The sequence below is a fragment of the Miniopterus natalensis genome, chromosome 17, assembly GCF_054644295.1.
Source record: "Miniopterus natalensis isolate mMinNat1 chromosome 17, mMinNat1.hap1, whole genome shotgun sequence".
Taxonomy (NCBI): domain Eukaryota; kingdom Metazoa; phylum Chordata; class Mammalia; order Chiroptera; family Miniopteridae; genus Miniopterus; species Miniopterus natalensis.
The window spans coordinates 16251708-16267142 of NC_142097.1; the positions used below are offsets into that span (position 1 = coordinate 16251708).

General features: G+C 33.7%; 1 protein-coding gene across 2 annotated transcripts in view; it reads right to left on the minus strand.

Annotated features, from left to right (window-relative positions):
- The window catches only part of TAOK1 (TAO kinase 1), a 112513-nt gene that overhangs the window by 71913 nt on the left and 25165 nt on the right, over positions 1-15435 (minus strand). The window contains exon 2 of one of the 2 annotated variants that reach the window (XM_016201952.2): positions 7353-7575. In XM_016201952.2, the coding sequence (XP_016057438.2) occupies positions 7353-7484 (132 nt within the window). In that variant the 5' untranslated portion in view covers positions 7485-7575. Of the gene's footprint in view, positions 1-7352; positions 8634-15435 lie in introns of those variants that run through there. The other variant, XM_016201953.2, reaches the window with a different exon arrangement.

The window sequence follows — 15435 nt, forward strand, 5'->3', positions numbered from 1 at the left end:
TACCTCAGTTCCTTCAATTCTCAGTATAGGAGGCTTTCTTCAAAAGCCCGGACTTGTGTTTCCTTTTACCTTTCTCTGATCACATCCTTAGTTCCCACTACAACTTTAACCCAAAACTTAACCACACCAGTCATACACTTCAACAAAGACGACTGGTAAGTTCTGGATTTGATATAATACAAATTTTATAGTTTATTTTAAAATTTTAAAGCAATGATATTTTGTCAATATGTCCCTTTAATGAAAGGAAAAGGACAATAATATTACTTCTCCTACTGGATAGATCATATGGGAAGGTCTAAAGAAGACAGAAAGCCTACTGAAATGCTATACTTTTCAATACTAACAATGAAAGAACAAATGCTCCAAAAACACATATTTTTACAGGACATATGAAAAGTCCATGCAAACGCAAATAATATTAACCAAGGGAAATTTTAATACTAATTCTTGCCATGATGCTTGTGTTAGACTATCCCTGAAGCCCAAATCAACCATATAGCAGGCATATATCTATGAAACTATCAGAGAGCAACACATGCAGGCAAGGTTTTAGAGACTAGAATCCTTCCGGAAAGAACAATACACAAAGAGTAAGCTGTAAATTTACTCCGTCTTCATCCCTGAATTTGTTGTACAGGAAAATACAGTCCAAGGAGGAAGTTAGGCTGAGGAGACAGAGGCCAAAGATAGGAGCTTCCAAAGTATCTGGGATTTAAAAGGCATAATCTTAGAAAAGAGAGCAGAAAAGCAGTTCAAAAATCTGAAAATTCTCCTCCAGTAAATAGTATATATCTGCATAAGACCCCCAGAAACTCAGCAGAAAACAGGAAGCTGGAAAACTAAAGAGATAACAGATCTTTCAGAATACAAGAAGTGCTGGAGATGGAGGTGGGAATTCAAACCCAACCAAATGATGGAGCCTTCATAAGCACCCTAGAAATTCAGCTGTATTCCAGAAGAGCCATGCTTTAAAAGTAAGGGCCACGGCCTACTAATAAGGGCCACAGCCTACTAATAAGGGCAAAACTAATGTCAACTAGCCCTAACAAAGCTTAAAACCAAGCCTCAAAGTGATTCGCCAGTATATTATCAGCTTGCCAAAATAATAATAATAATAATGAAAATTAATGTCTTTGAAGAAAAATAACATCATTCAAAACATCTATAAATTCTCCTTTATAATGAAGAGTAACCAGTCAAAAATTGTCAGGCTAAAAAATGGATCAAATACTGGAAAGGGAAAAACTAGAAATATAAATAGACCCAATGGGGACTGTAAAAAACAAACGAAATGGGAATACAATAGATATTTTAGAAGTAAAATATATAAGAAAAATTGCATAAAGAACAGCTGGAAGAATTGAAATACTATAGGGTTTTTTACATTGTTTGAGAAGTGATAAAAGTGCTAATTTTACTATAATAAATCAAGAATATATCTATTACAATCTCTAGGGTAATGAAAGAATAATAAAAATACATTATCAAAAGGTTAATAGAGTTAAAATTAAAATATATATTATATCTTTTTGTGTACTGTAATTTGATGTTTTGACATCTGGGGCCTTGCTAACAAAAAAGGCCTGTCATTCCTAGATTTAGCTAATTCCTAGAAATAGTAAATAGCACATCTTACATATACAAATCGCCAACCCAGAGCCGTTATCTCCAATGACCTCGCACTCTGAGCCCTCTACTCCCTGATCTAATGACCATAGGACCAGGTACTGGACTGCTAGGGACAACCCCTATACTCCAACACCTGCTGAAATTATTTAAACTTGCTTACCTTGCCACTCCTGTTCCTTCCCACAGAAACCACAATAAAGGCTCTTTGCTCATGTATTTCCCTTGATTCCTTTGCCTCCTCAACTAAACTAGTACTTCCCCATGTGGCCCCAATCTGACACAGTACTTCCTTCTCTTAGGATCTGTGAGTATAACAAACTATCTTTCCTTTGTTCTTTTTGTTTGTTTGTTTTATAAATTCTGACCTGAGAACATTTTTTCCATTGATTTTTAGAGAGTGTGGAAGGGAGGGAGAGATGTGGGGGGAGAAAGAAAAAAACAACAACACATTAATGTGAAAGAGACACGGCAATTGGCTTGCCTCATGCACATGCCCCGACCGGGACTGGGGAACAAACCTGCAACCCAGGTACGTGTCCTTGATCAGGAATCAAACCCCCAACTCTTTGTAGCATAGGTGATGCTCTACCAGTAAGCCATACTAGCCAGGGCACAAACTATCTTTTCAATGGCAGTTGTTACCTCACCTGTTGGCCTCCTCATATGTGAATAATAATAAAACCTATATTTTTAAACAAAAATAATAAACACTTGACTAATTCAAAGGATAACAAGAATGAGGAATAAAGGAAGGAGAGGACAAACAAAGACCAAATAGGAAACAATAAACTCATGCTCAGCTATATTAATAATTGCATCAAATACAAATATGCAAAACACTCTAATGAAAACAAAGATGAGATGGAGAAAAAAACTCCTTGACAGTGGTCTTGGCAGTAATTTTCTTTTTTTAAAATATGTTTTTATTGATTTCAGAGAGAGGAAGGGAGAGGGAGAGAGAGGTAAAAATATCAATGATAAGAGAGTCATTGATTGGCTGCCTCCTTGCACACCCCTTGTGGGAACCAAGCCTGAAACCTGGGCATGTGCCCTGACCGGGAATCGAACCGTGATCTCCCGGATCATAGCTTGATGCTCAACTGCTAAGCAATGCTGGCCAGGCGGCAGCAATTTTCTGTATATGACACCCAAAGCACAAGCAACAAAAAGCAAAAATAAATAAGTGAGGCCCTGACCAGTGTTCCCAGTGGTTAGAGCATCGGACCACGCAACATAGGGCATGGGTTCAATTCCAGGTCAAGAGCATGTACCTGGGCTGCGGGGTTGCTCCCCGCCCCCAGATGCATTTTAATACATCAATAATGAACTACTAGAAAGAGAAATTAAGAAAACAACCCCATTACAATTGTATCAAAAAGAATAAGATACCTAGGAATAAATTTAACCAAGGAGATAAAAAAACCTGTTCTCAGAAAACTATAAGATACTAAAGAAAGAAATTGAAGAATATACAAATGAAAGGATATATGGTGCTCATGCATAAGAAGAATTAACATCATTAAAATGTCCATACTACATAAAGTAATCTGAAGATTCAATGCAATCCCTATCAAAATACCAATGGCATTTTTCACAGAACTCGAACAAATAACCCTAAAATTTAGATGGAATCACAAAAGATCCCACATAGCCAAAGCAAAGCAATCTTGAGAAAGAAGAACATAGATGGAGGTATCACGCTACCTGACATCAAACTATATTACAAGGTTATAGTAATCAAAGCAGCATGGTGCTGGCATAAAAAGACATATAGATCAATGGAGCAGAAGAGAGAGCCCGGAAATAAACTCACATCTATATGATCAATTAATCTATAACAGAGGAAGCAAAAATATATAATGGGGAAAGACTGTCTTCAGTAGATGGTATTGGGAAAACTGGACAGATATATGAAAAAAAAAGAGAAAGAAAAAGAGAAGAGTTAAGAGAAGAGACCACTTTTTTATGCCATATTAAAAAAAAACCTCAAAATGGATTAAAGACTTAAAAGTAAGACCTGAATCTATAAAACTTTTGGAAGAAAACATAGGCAGTAAACTGGCATTGCCCTTAGCAATTACAAGAAAATTTTTTTTTGGATATGTCTCCATGGGCAGGGAAATGAAAAAAAAAAAAAAAAAAAATGGCACTACATCAAACTAAAAAGTTTTTACATAGCGAAGGAAACCATAAAAAAAAACAACCCGAAAAGACAACCTACCTATTCACTAACGATACATATGATAGAGGTTAATATCCCAAATATATTAAGAAACCCATACAACTTAACATCAAAAAAACAAACAATCCTATTAAAAAAATGAGCAGGACTTGAATAGGCATTTCTCCAAAGAGGACATACAGATGACCAATAGATATGTGAAAAGATGTTCAATATCCCTAGTAATCAGGAAAATGCAAATTAAAATCACAATGAAATATTACCTCACACCTCTCAGAATGGCTATCATCAATAAATCCACAAACAACAAGTGCTGGAGAGGATGTGGAGAAAAGTGAACCCTGTGCACTGTTGCTGGGCCTGTAAATTGGTGCAGCCAATATGGAAAACAGTATGAAATTTCCTCAAAAATTAAAAAGAAAACTACCATATGTTCCACTTCTGGGTATTTAAACAAAGAAAACAAAAACATCAATTTGAAAAGATACATGCACCTCTAGGTTCATTGCAGTATTATTTACACTAGTCAAGATATGAAAGCAGCCTAAGTGTCCATCAACAGACAAATGGATAAAGAAGATGCAGTAGAAACAGTATATATATTTACAATGAAATATTACTTAGCCATAAACAATAATGAAATCTTGCCATTTGCGACAACATGGAGGGTATTATGCTAGGTGAAATAAGTCAGACAGAGAAAGACAAATACTGTATGATTTCATTGATATGCAGAATCTAAAAAACAAAATAAAACAGAAACAAACTCACAGATACAGAGAACAAATTGACAGTTGCCAGATTGAGGGATGGGTGAAAAAGGTGAAAGGGATTAAAATGTACAAGTGACCAGTTATAAAAATAGTCACAGGGAGCCGGCTGGCATGGCTCAGCAGTTGAGCATCGACCTATGATCCAGGAGATAAAGGTTCAATTCCAGGTAATAGCACATCCCTGGGTTGTGGGCTTGATTCCCAGCAGTGGGTGTGCAGGAGGCAATCAATGATTTGCTCATCATTAATGTTCCTATCTCTCTCTCCCTCACTCTTCCTTTCTCTGAAATCAATAAAAACATATTTTTTAAAAAAAATAGTCACAGGGAGGTAAAGTACATCATTAATAATGTTTTAATTACTTATATTAATTTAATTAATACACAGTTAATATTTTAATAACAATCTATGGTATCAGATGGGTACTAGACTTACAGGGTGACAATTTTGTAAGGTATATAAATGTCTAATCACTATATTGTACACCTGAAACTAATATAATACTGTATGTCGACTGTAATTGAAAAATAAATAATAAAAAGAGCAATACACAAAAATCAGCTCTATTTCTATATATCAGCAATGAACAATGTGAAAAAGCAATTAAGAAAGTAATCCAATTACAACAGTATCTAAAAGAATAACAGACTGATGAATACATAATGGAGTTTAACATCTGTACATTGAAACACTGCTGAACAAAATTAAAGACCTAAATAAATGTTTAGAAAGACATCCTGTGTTTATGGATGGAAAGACTTAATATTGTTCAGATGCCAATACTACCAAATATGATCTAAACATTTAAGCAATACCTATCAAAATTCCAACAGATTTTTTAACAGAAATGCAAAAGCCAATACTGAAATTCATATGGAATCACAAGGGGCCCAAAATAGCCAAAACTATCCTTAAAAAGAATAACGAAGTTAATCCTGATCGAAAACTTACTATAAAGCCACATTAATCAAAACAGTGATGTACTAGCATAAAGATGAATATACAAAGGGAATAGAACTCAGAGTTCAAAAATAAACCTATACAATATGGCAAACTGATTTGACAAGGAAGTCAAGAAAATTCAAAGGGGGGAAAAATCTCTTCAACAGATGGTACTGGGATAACTGGATTTTCACATGCAAAAAAAAAAAAAAAAGTTGGACCTCTACCTCACAATACATACAAAAATTAACTCAAAATGGATCAATGACCTAAATATAAGAGCTTAAGAACATAAAACTCTTAGAAGGAAACACAGAGGTAAATCTTCATGACCTTGGATTTAGCAAAGGATTCTTAGATATGACACCAAAAGCACAACGAAAGAAAAAAACAGACAAATGGGACTTCATCCAAATTGAAAACTTTTGCATATCAAAGGATATTATCAAGAAAGTGGAAAAAAAACTACAGAATAGGAGAAAATATCTGCAAATCATGTCTCTGATAAAAATTTAATATTAAAAATACATAAAGAACCCTTAGGCCTCAACAACAAAGATACAACCCTAACTTTAAAAAACTGTAAAAAGAAAGAAAAAAAAAACTGAGAAAAAGACTTGAATAGACATTTCTCCAAAGAAGATATATAAATAGACAATAAGCACATGAAAAGATGCTCAACATTATTAGTCATTAGGGAAATGCAAATCAAAACCATGAGATACCACTTCACACCTACTAGGAAGGCTACAATCAAAATAACAGAAAATAGGCATTTGCAAGGATATGGAGTAATTGGAACTCTGGTGCATTGCTGGTGGTAATGAAAACAATGCAGACACTATGGTGTAGCTTGGCATTTCCTCAAAAAGTTAAACATAGTATTACCATGTGATCTGGTATTTTCACTCCTAGGTACAGAGTCAAATTTGAAAACAGGGACTGAAATAGATACTTGTATGCCAATGTTCACTGTAGCATTTATTCACAATAGCCAAAAGGTGGACACAATTTAGTGTCCATCAACAGATGAATGGATAAACAAACCATGGTATATACACAGAATGGAATATTATTCAGCTATAGAAAGGAATGAACTACTGATAGATGCTACAGTGTGGATGATCTGTGAAGTGATGCTAAACATTATAAGAGATACAAGCTATACATGAAAGTACAAGTATGATTCCATTTATATGAAATATTAGAATAGGCAAATTATAAAGGAAAAAAGTAGATTAGAGAGGTTACCAGGAGCTGGGTGGAGGGGAAATTCAAAGTTATTGCTAATGGATACAGAATTTCTGTTTGGGGTGATGAAAACCTTTTGAAAACAGTGGTAACAGTTGTACAACATTGTGAGTATATTGAATGCCACAAACTATATACTTTAAAATGGTTATTTCATTTTTTTTAGCATAAAGTACACACATACACACAGAAGAAAAAAAGATTCTGGTTCATATCCTTCTTCCAAATAATAATCCTAGATTTTCACAACACTAAAATTAACTCTGTATAGGACTTTACAGAAGTCAGTGTTCTGCACTGTTTAATTCTATAGCAATACAAGTGCTAAGATTCCTAAAAACAGTGTGCTAAAATTTCTAAACATGTAAGTTAAAGCTAAATATTCTTTCCCATTTGTCAATAATCCAAGAAGCTCAATAAATTAAAGTATCTACTTTCATATTATACACACACACCTATGCAAGTAAATGTAAAATGAACTATGGCCTATATCTCTTTATATTGTTTTTTACTCTGCCAGGATTGAATATTAAGTAAATGCTGCTCAGTGACATTAAGCCTTTAACACTTACAAAATACACTGCTCCAAAGCTTCCATGGCCAATTTCTCTGAGATCTGTGAAGAGCTTCTCTGGATCTTCTTTGAAGAAGAGCTCTGCAATTTCAGGGTCCTTCAGGCTGCCTGCTCGGTTAGTTGATGGCATCCTGCTGGGCAATCAGCTTTTTGATTCTAATTTTATACTTGCTATCCCAATCCTTGGTTCATCTGTATGAATGAAGCCACGATGGCATAAACTATTGTAGAGAAAAAAGAAAAGAAAAAAGTCAGGGAAAGCAAAAGTTGCTAAAAACAATAAGTGTAAGATTATTTTCTAACAGCCCATACAAAATTATCTCAGGTCTAGAAATTCACTGAGAAGGAAGTGTGGTCTACTAGTACAGTAGTTCCTAAACCTGGTTCATTATCAGAATCACCTGTGATGCTTAAAAAAAAAAAGGATTCCTACTATAGATAGCATATAAGTATATACTATATGTACACCTATAAAATGAAATATTTTTATACTGAAAGATTTTCTGTATCAGTACTTAAATTATTTACCTAATCCTGATGCAGGGAGCCCATCAGTAGGAGATAATTTAATACACAGACTATTAAAAACATGCACAATTCAAGATGTACCCATAGTATGTTTCTATAAACAGGAAGAGTCCCATCTATTAATGATCTTCAAATATAAGAAAATACACAAAAGGTTTAATGCAGTAAGATGTCCTTCTTTTCCTTTCATATTACCATATGCCAGTATTTAGTCAACTCTAACACAGACATTCAAAAGAAAAAATGCAATGGGAGAAAGTAATAAATTTAAAACAGACAACTGTTTCGCCCATAAACTTGATTCACACAAAATATGGCCTTTAACATATCTGATTCATTAGATAAGTAGACACTACAGATAACCAGTAAATTCCCTAGTAGTTCTGTTACCAGTTCCTTTGTATCATATTACCCAATTTAAAAAATGACTCTCATAATTGAAAGGCTGGGTTCCGGAATGACACTACCAGGATATGAATTCTGACAACACTATTTATAAGCTGTGACTTGGGTAGCATCATTTTCCTAATCTGTAAAATGAAATAACCTACCTCATACAGTAGTTGTGAGGCTTTAATGAGTTACTAAATGTAAGGGTAGACTAATATTTTGACATACTAAGCACTACAATAAATGTTAGCCATTTTAACTTGCTTAAATTCACCATTTTTTTAAAAAAAGCTCCAAAACTGACTTGACTAGACTTCTAAGGAAAATAAAGCTCTAGCCAACTCTCCCCGAGGTCCTTATATAACTTTTAAGCAGCTGCCTCATTTTTAGTGAAGTCACTGAACCAATTTTAATTCTTGCTAGAAAACTCTCTGTAACTAAATAAAACACATTTACATGTCTTTTGTACCTCCCTGAATTAACACTACACTGCAATAAAAACATTACTTGTTAATTGTTATTTGTATTCCATTTCTAACAAACTTTCAAGGCTGCCCCATATACTTTTACCAATTTCCCTGCTCTGGAACATCCTTGGAAGAAAGTCCTTCAAATACAGTTGATTCAAGAATATATGACCATAGGAAAGTCACTTAACTTCTCACTCCTAAAGTGAGGAGACTGAACTAAAATTCCATATAAAATGGAATTAATCTACCTTTAAAAAAACCCTTCAGTGTTACTCAAGACCTTATTGAATAATTTTGTACCTTTATTTTATATTAACATTTTCTAACTAGTTCCATAATTTGCATCTTCTTTCTCACCTGCTTAACAAATTCCCACTCAAAATCTTTCAAGATTTAGATGAAATGCAATACTGCTCATAAAATCTTAACTCTAGTAGGAAGAACTGGTCATTCTCTCATCAAGCTCCAAAATATCGTGCAGTATTTACTGTATTATATTGCAATTATTTAACTCTCTCTCCTACACACGTAGGCACAACATTTCTCACTCATTTTCATATTACCTCTCTCTGTCCTACACCCTACCTCCTAGTTAATATTACATAAATATTTGGTGAACTAAAAAGGAATACGTAATTATTCTCTCTATATCACTGCCAGCAATGATCTAACTTCCACAAATATTTACTGAACAAATAGTATACATAATATGCAAAATATTAAAGTTGACAGTCAAAAACTGAGTAAATTTATAAGGCTAGCACCATCCAAAACATCAGAAAAACAAGAAATAATGAGGGAATTAGAATATTTGCTCTACCAAATCTCCAAAGATAACACAAAATTATCATCATCACTAGAATAACAAAAATAGGACAAATAAATCAATAATCTAAAAGAGAGTTAAAAAACTCCATATATGTGTATCTTGGAATTTACCATCTAATTAAAGAAATAAATGTAAAATGTTATAATTTTACAATTACAAAAATTAGAGCCCTATCACGTATCTTACATAAGTACTACTGCTAAATGGCTTAAAGATGCATCGCAAATCCATGAAGAAAAATAAGATTTGACATAAATAAGTGTTGTTGGGAGACCCCAACAGCTATTTGGGGAAAAAATGAAACACCTTATTCCTCAAACTGAACATCAGAATTACATATGGGTCAGAAATACAAATATAAAAAATAAAACTATACAAATACTAGAAGGAAATATGAGCAAGTTCCTCTGTAATTAGGAGGGATGCTTCCCTAACTATGATCCAAATCCCAAACAATAAGGAAAAAAGTGACATATTTAAAAAGAAAGCTTGGAAAGAGGAGTCATGGAAAGAGATACTCTGAAGAAAAAGACAAATGAACTTGGGAAAAATGTTTGAAACTTGTATTTATAAAGGGTTAATACCCTAATGTGTAAAGTTTCAAAAAACAAAAGAAAATGAAAACAACCTATCCTTAATAGTTTCCACAACCTGGCAGAGATATGGGAAGTTCAAAGGAAAAAAGGAAACCACCATTAAATATATGAAACTATGTTCAACATCACTCAAAGAGAAATACAAATTAAACTATATTAAGATTTCATTTTGTACCTATCAAAATGGCAAAAATCTACCACATGCTGATGGTGGGGTGGAAGAGATACTCTCATACATTAGTAGTGGTAACATAAAAACAGTACAAACCCTGTGGAGAAAAATCCAGCAAAACCTAGCAAATTCAATACACACCATTTCACACAAAAATCCTACTTTAAAGAATCCATACCAGAATTAATTATACAAAATACAGGGTGGGCAAAAATAGGTTTATAGTTGGGAGCTCCCAAAATACATAGTTTATTCTTGTTTAACTTATTATTGTTTTACTTTCCATGATTTTTTAAATAATTTGATAAATGCACACGAGGAACTCGAACTCATTACATTGCTGATGGGAGTGTAAAATGGTACAACCATTTTGGAAAACAGTTTAAAAGAAAGTTATTAGGTTAAATAAACATTTACTGTATGATGGAACACTTCCTTAATAGTTATCATTTACTCAAAAGAAATGAAAGCACACACACACACAAAGACTTGTATACAGCAGCTTTATTCATAATAGCCCAAAACTGCAAATATAAATGTCTACCAACAAATAAATGTATAATAAAATTGTGGTATATTCACACAATGAAATACTATTCTCAGCAGTAAAGAGGAAGAAACTACTGATGAATGCAGCAACACTTTCAACTACTGTTGGTGAGACAACTGGGTATCTACATTCAAAAGAATGAATTTGGACCCCTATTTCACACCACATATAAAACTGAAGTCAAAAACCAAGAAATAAAACTATAAAACTCTTGGAGAAAACACAGGTGAAAAGCTGCATGACTCTGGATTAGGCAACAGTTTTTCAGATATGACACCAAAAGCACATACAATTTTTAAAAAAAAGGATAAACTGCACTTCAAACTTAAACATTTTTTCTAATTTTTCCATTAATATTTCCATCAACGTGAAAAGATAACCTACAGAATGGAAGAAAATATTTGCAAATCATATATTTGATAAGGGCCTAGTATCTAGAATATATAACAAATGATTAATTGGGTTAACCCAATTAAAAATGGGCAAAGGTAGCTGACAAATAAAATTAATGTTTAAAAGGTTTATTTAAATGGGCAAAGGATTTGAAAAGCCGTTTCTCCAAAGAAGATATACAAATGGTCAATAAGCACATGAAAAATTCTCAACATCATTATTCATTAAGGAAATGCAAATCAAAACTACAATGAGATATCACTGCACAGCCATGAGGATGACAATTGAAGAGTCAAGTGACAGGTGTTGGCAAGGCTGTGGGGAAACTGGAACCTTGTGCATTACTGGTGAGGATATAAAATGGTACAGTCGCTGTGGAAAAATTTGGCAGTTCCTCAAAAAGCTAAACATAGAATTACCATATGACCCAGAAATTCTATTCAGCAAATCCATCCCGCATTTCCCACCCAGGATAATGGCACCCCTATTCTTTGTGTCTCTGAGGAGAAAACTAGGTATGACCTTGGAATTTTTCCCCTTCCTCTTTCTCTCTTTTAACATCAATCTAATAAAATGGTAAATCCAACAGACTAGAATCTCCTCCTCTATCCACTGTTGATGATAGCCTAGTCCAGATTTTAATTGTATCTAATTAAACTAATGCATTAACCTCCTATCTGGATTGTTTTGTTTCATTCTCTCCAATTCATCTTTCATACTGTTTCTCTAATTTTTCCATTAATATTTATTAAGTACAAATTAAGGCAATAAATTATTAAGAAGTATCACAGAATTTCTGCTCACTTTTTTAAAAACTCAAATAATACTAATGATGTTTATAAAATAAAATTCACATCAGTAGATAAAGCATTCAAGAACTCTATAATCTGGCTAGATCCTTCCTTTCCAATCTTTTCTCTTAGCATACCCATTCCTTACCCACAGCAATGTTCATCAAAGGCCTCCATGCCACCTGAAATACTATCCTCTCCAAATTCTAACTAATTTATTCTATTTAAATCTGACTTCAAATCTTAAATCCATGAAGTTTGCAAAAAACTTCATTTGAAATTAGTGATTCTTTCCTCTTTATATATTTCATTCTGCATCTCTATTTTAATATTTATTTTTCTATATATTCTAGTTGTTTACATGCTTTATGCCCCCATGCTATATAGATCATAAGGTTCTGGAGCTCCTTCACAGAACTTGAGAGTATCACATAGCCAATCAAAACAAATGCTTATTGCCATAGCCAGTTTGGCTCAGGGGTTAGAGTGTCAGCCTGCAGACTGAAGGGTCCCAGGTTCAATTCCAGCCAAGGGTAAGTACGTCGGTTGCAGGCTCGATTCCCCTGGCCCCAGTCTGGGTGCATGCGGGAGGCAACCAATTGATGTTTCTCTTACATTGATGTTTCTCTCTCTATCTCACTCTCCCTTCCACACACTCTGAAAAAGCAATGGAAAAAAGTATCCTTGAGTGAGGATTAAAAACAAAAAAGAAACCCACAGAGTTTGTTGAATGACTACTTAAATACTCTATTATTTAATTTATTTCTAAGTCTTGTATTTATACAAGTTTAGGTAAGGGTAGACTTTCAAAATTTTTTTGAGGGGAGGGTGTTTTTTATATTTTCCAATTACAGTTTACATTCAATATTATTCTGTATTAGTTTCAGATGCACAGCATAATGGTTAGGCAATATGTATTTTACAGAGTGGTCCCCTTGATATCTGAAGTATGCACCTGGCCCCATACATAATCATTATAATATTACTGACTATATTTCCTATACTGTAATTTGAATCACTGTGGCTGGGTGAAAAAGGTGAAGGGATTAAGAAGTACAAATTGGTAGTTACAGAATAGTCACAAGGGTAGGTAAAAATCACTCCAATTATAAACAGACATGATTCATTTTTTTACAAATAAAAAATAATTTTAATAAGCATAAAACAATATTTCTATGAAATTTCAAAAGAACTTCAAATCTAACAATCTTTTTTTTTTTTTTTAAATGTATCTTTATTGATTTCAGAGAGAGGAAGGGAGAGGGAGAGATATAGAAGCATCAATGATGAGAGAGAGAGTCACTGATCAGCTGCCTCCTGCATGCCCCCTACTGAGGATCGAGCCCAAAACCTGGGCATGTGTCTTGACCAGGAATCGAACCTCGATCTCCTGGATCATAGGTCGATGCTCAACCAGTAAAACTATCTCTGAAAAGATACTTGGAAACTGATAACACTAGTGTGGCCTCTGATGAAGGGACTCCAGAGCCTAGGACACAAAAATGGAAGGGAGACTTTTCATTGTTTTATATTTTTGAATGGTAAATGTTCTACCTATTTGAAAAGCAAATGTTAAAATTTAAAAATTTCATTTTTAGGCCATAATATTTACATGAAACTCAGTATCAAATAAACAAAGTTTAGTATTTTCATAATTTGCAACTTTCCACAAGCACTCACCTCTCTCGTGCTCCCCTATCACCATCAAGATTCTGAGAACTAGAAAAGTAACTGATATAACCATTAAGAGTTATTTACAGTAACTGATAAGTATCTAAATGCTAACTGATAAGACAAGAGCCTTTCTTTCCAGTTGTTTCCCTTTAATAAGATCATATGGCACCTCTACTTTTCCATTCTTTCATTGTTTAATAATGTAATCACTATTACAGGTGGGAAAAGCAAGCTACAGCACAGTGTTATAATGACACAAATTCTTTTAATGTTTCTCTCACACATACTCTCTTATTCCCTCAAGTTTGGAAGGGTATAGACCAAAATGTTGAGAGTTGTATATGTGTGAATGCTAGGATTTACAGACTTATTTTCTTCATTTTGATTATCAGTATTTCTAGTTTATTTTGCTTTCAATGAATGTAGTTCATGTGAATTTTTAAAATGCAAATAAAAACCAATAGAGCCCTGGCAGGTGGGGCTCAGTGGCAGAACATCGCCCATATACCAAAGGGTCTCAGGTTCAATTCCTGGTCAAAGACAGGTACCTGGGTTGCAGTTTCACCCTCAGGAGGTCAGGGCATGTGCAAGAGCAACCATTTAATTGATGTCTCTCTCTCTCTCCACCTCCCACTCTCTCTAAAAAAAAAAAGAAATCAATGGATAAAATGTCCTCAGGTGAGGATTAACAAAAACAAACAAGAAAAAACAATAGAATTGGGACATTCTTGGAAGTGTCAGGAACTTAAATGCAAGGTAGAAATGAAGCAGGACTTTTTTAAGTTTAATATAACTCAAAATCTACAAGTGTTGCAACTTTGCAAGGATAAAGATTTTTTTTGTCTAAATTTTTCAAAATTTCATGCATACATTGAGAAACATTCTTCTAAAAAATTACTGGGTCAAAGTTTTGGGGGCAGGAAAAAAACTCTAACTATTTAGATAGCTACAACTCCACACTATTTATAGACTACTTAGATAGATACCTGCAATTCCACACTAGACCTACAGAGATGATTTTCTGTCAAAACAGAAATTAGCTACAAAACAACTAATCTAAATTCTTTAAAATATCATGAAATACTAAAAAACAAACAGGGAAATGGTCTACAGATCAAAGGAGGCTAAAGAGATATGGCAAATAAATGCAATGTATGGCCCTGTATTGGGGGGAAGAGGATACCCAGCTTTAAAAGACATTATGGTGACAAACTGGAATAATCTGGATAGGCTGTATATTTGATAAGAGTGTTGTATTGTTAAATTTCCTGACTGTGGCATTTTTTATTGCACTTACTAGGAAAATGTCCTTGTTCTCAGGCAGTGCATGCTAAAGTTTTTAGTCCTGTCTGCAACTAACTTTAAAAAGTTCATTTTAAAAAGTATGTATAGGTATTGCAGCAATAATTATTATGTTATATATGTTAACAATTGTCAAATCTTCACAAAGAGTACAATGGATATTCATTGTACTAGTCTTGCACCTTTTCAATAAATTTTACGTCTTTCAAAATAAAAAGTTGGGGAACGGGAAAAACTGAAAACAACCTAAAAGTCCAACAGTTTAAAATAATTACTAAAAGTTGCTCAACAGGTAGGAAAACCACAAGAGAATAAACAGAAAGAGTGACAAAGTGCTACTTCCAACTATGATTTAAAACTTGACAGTTTTATTGGTGAGTACTTTC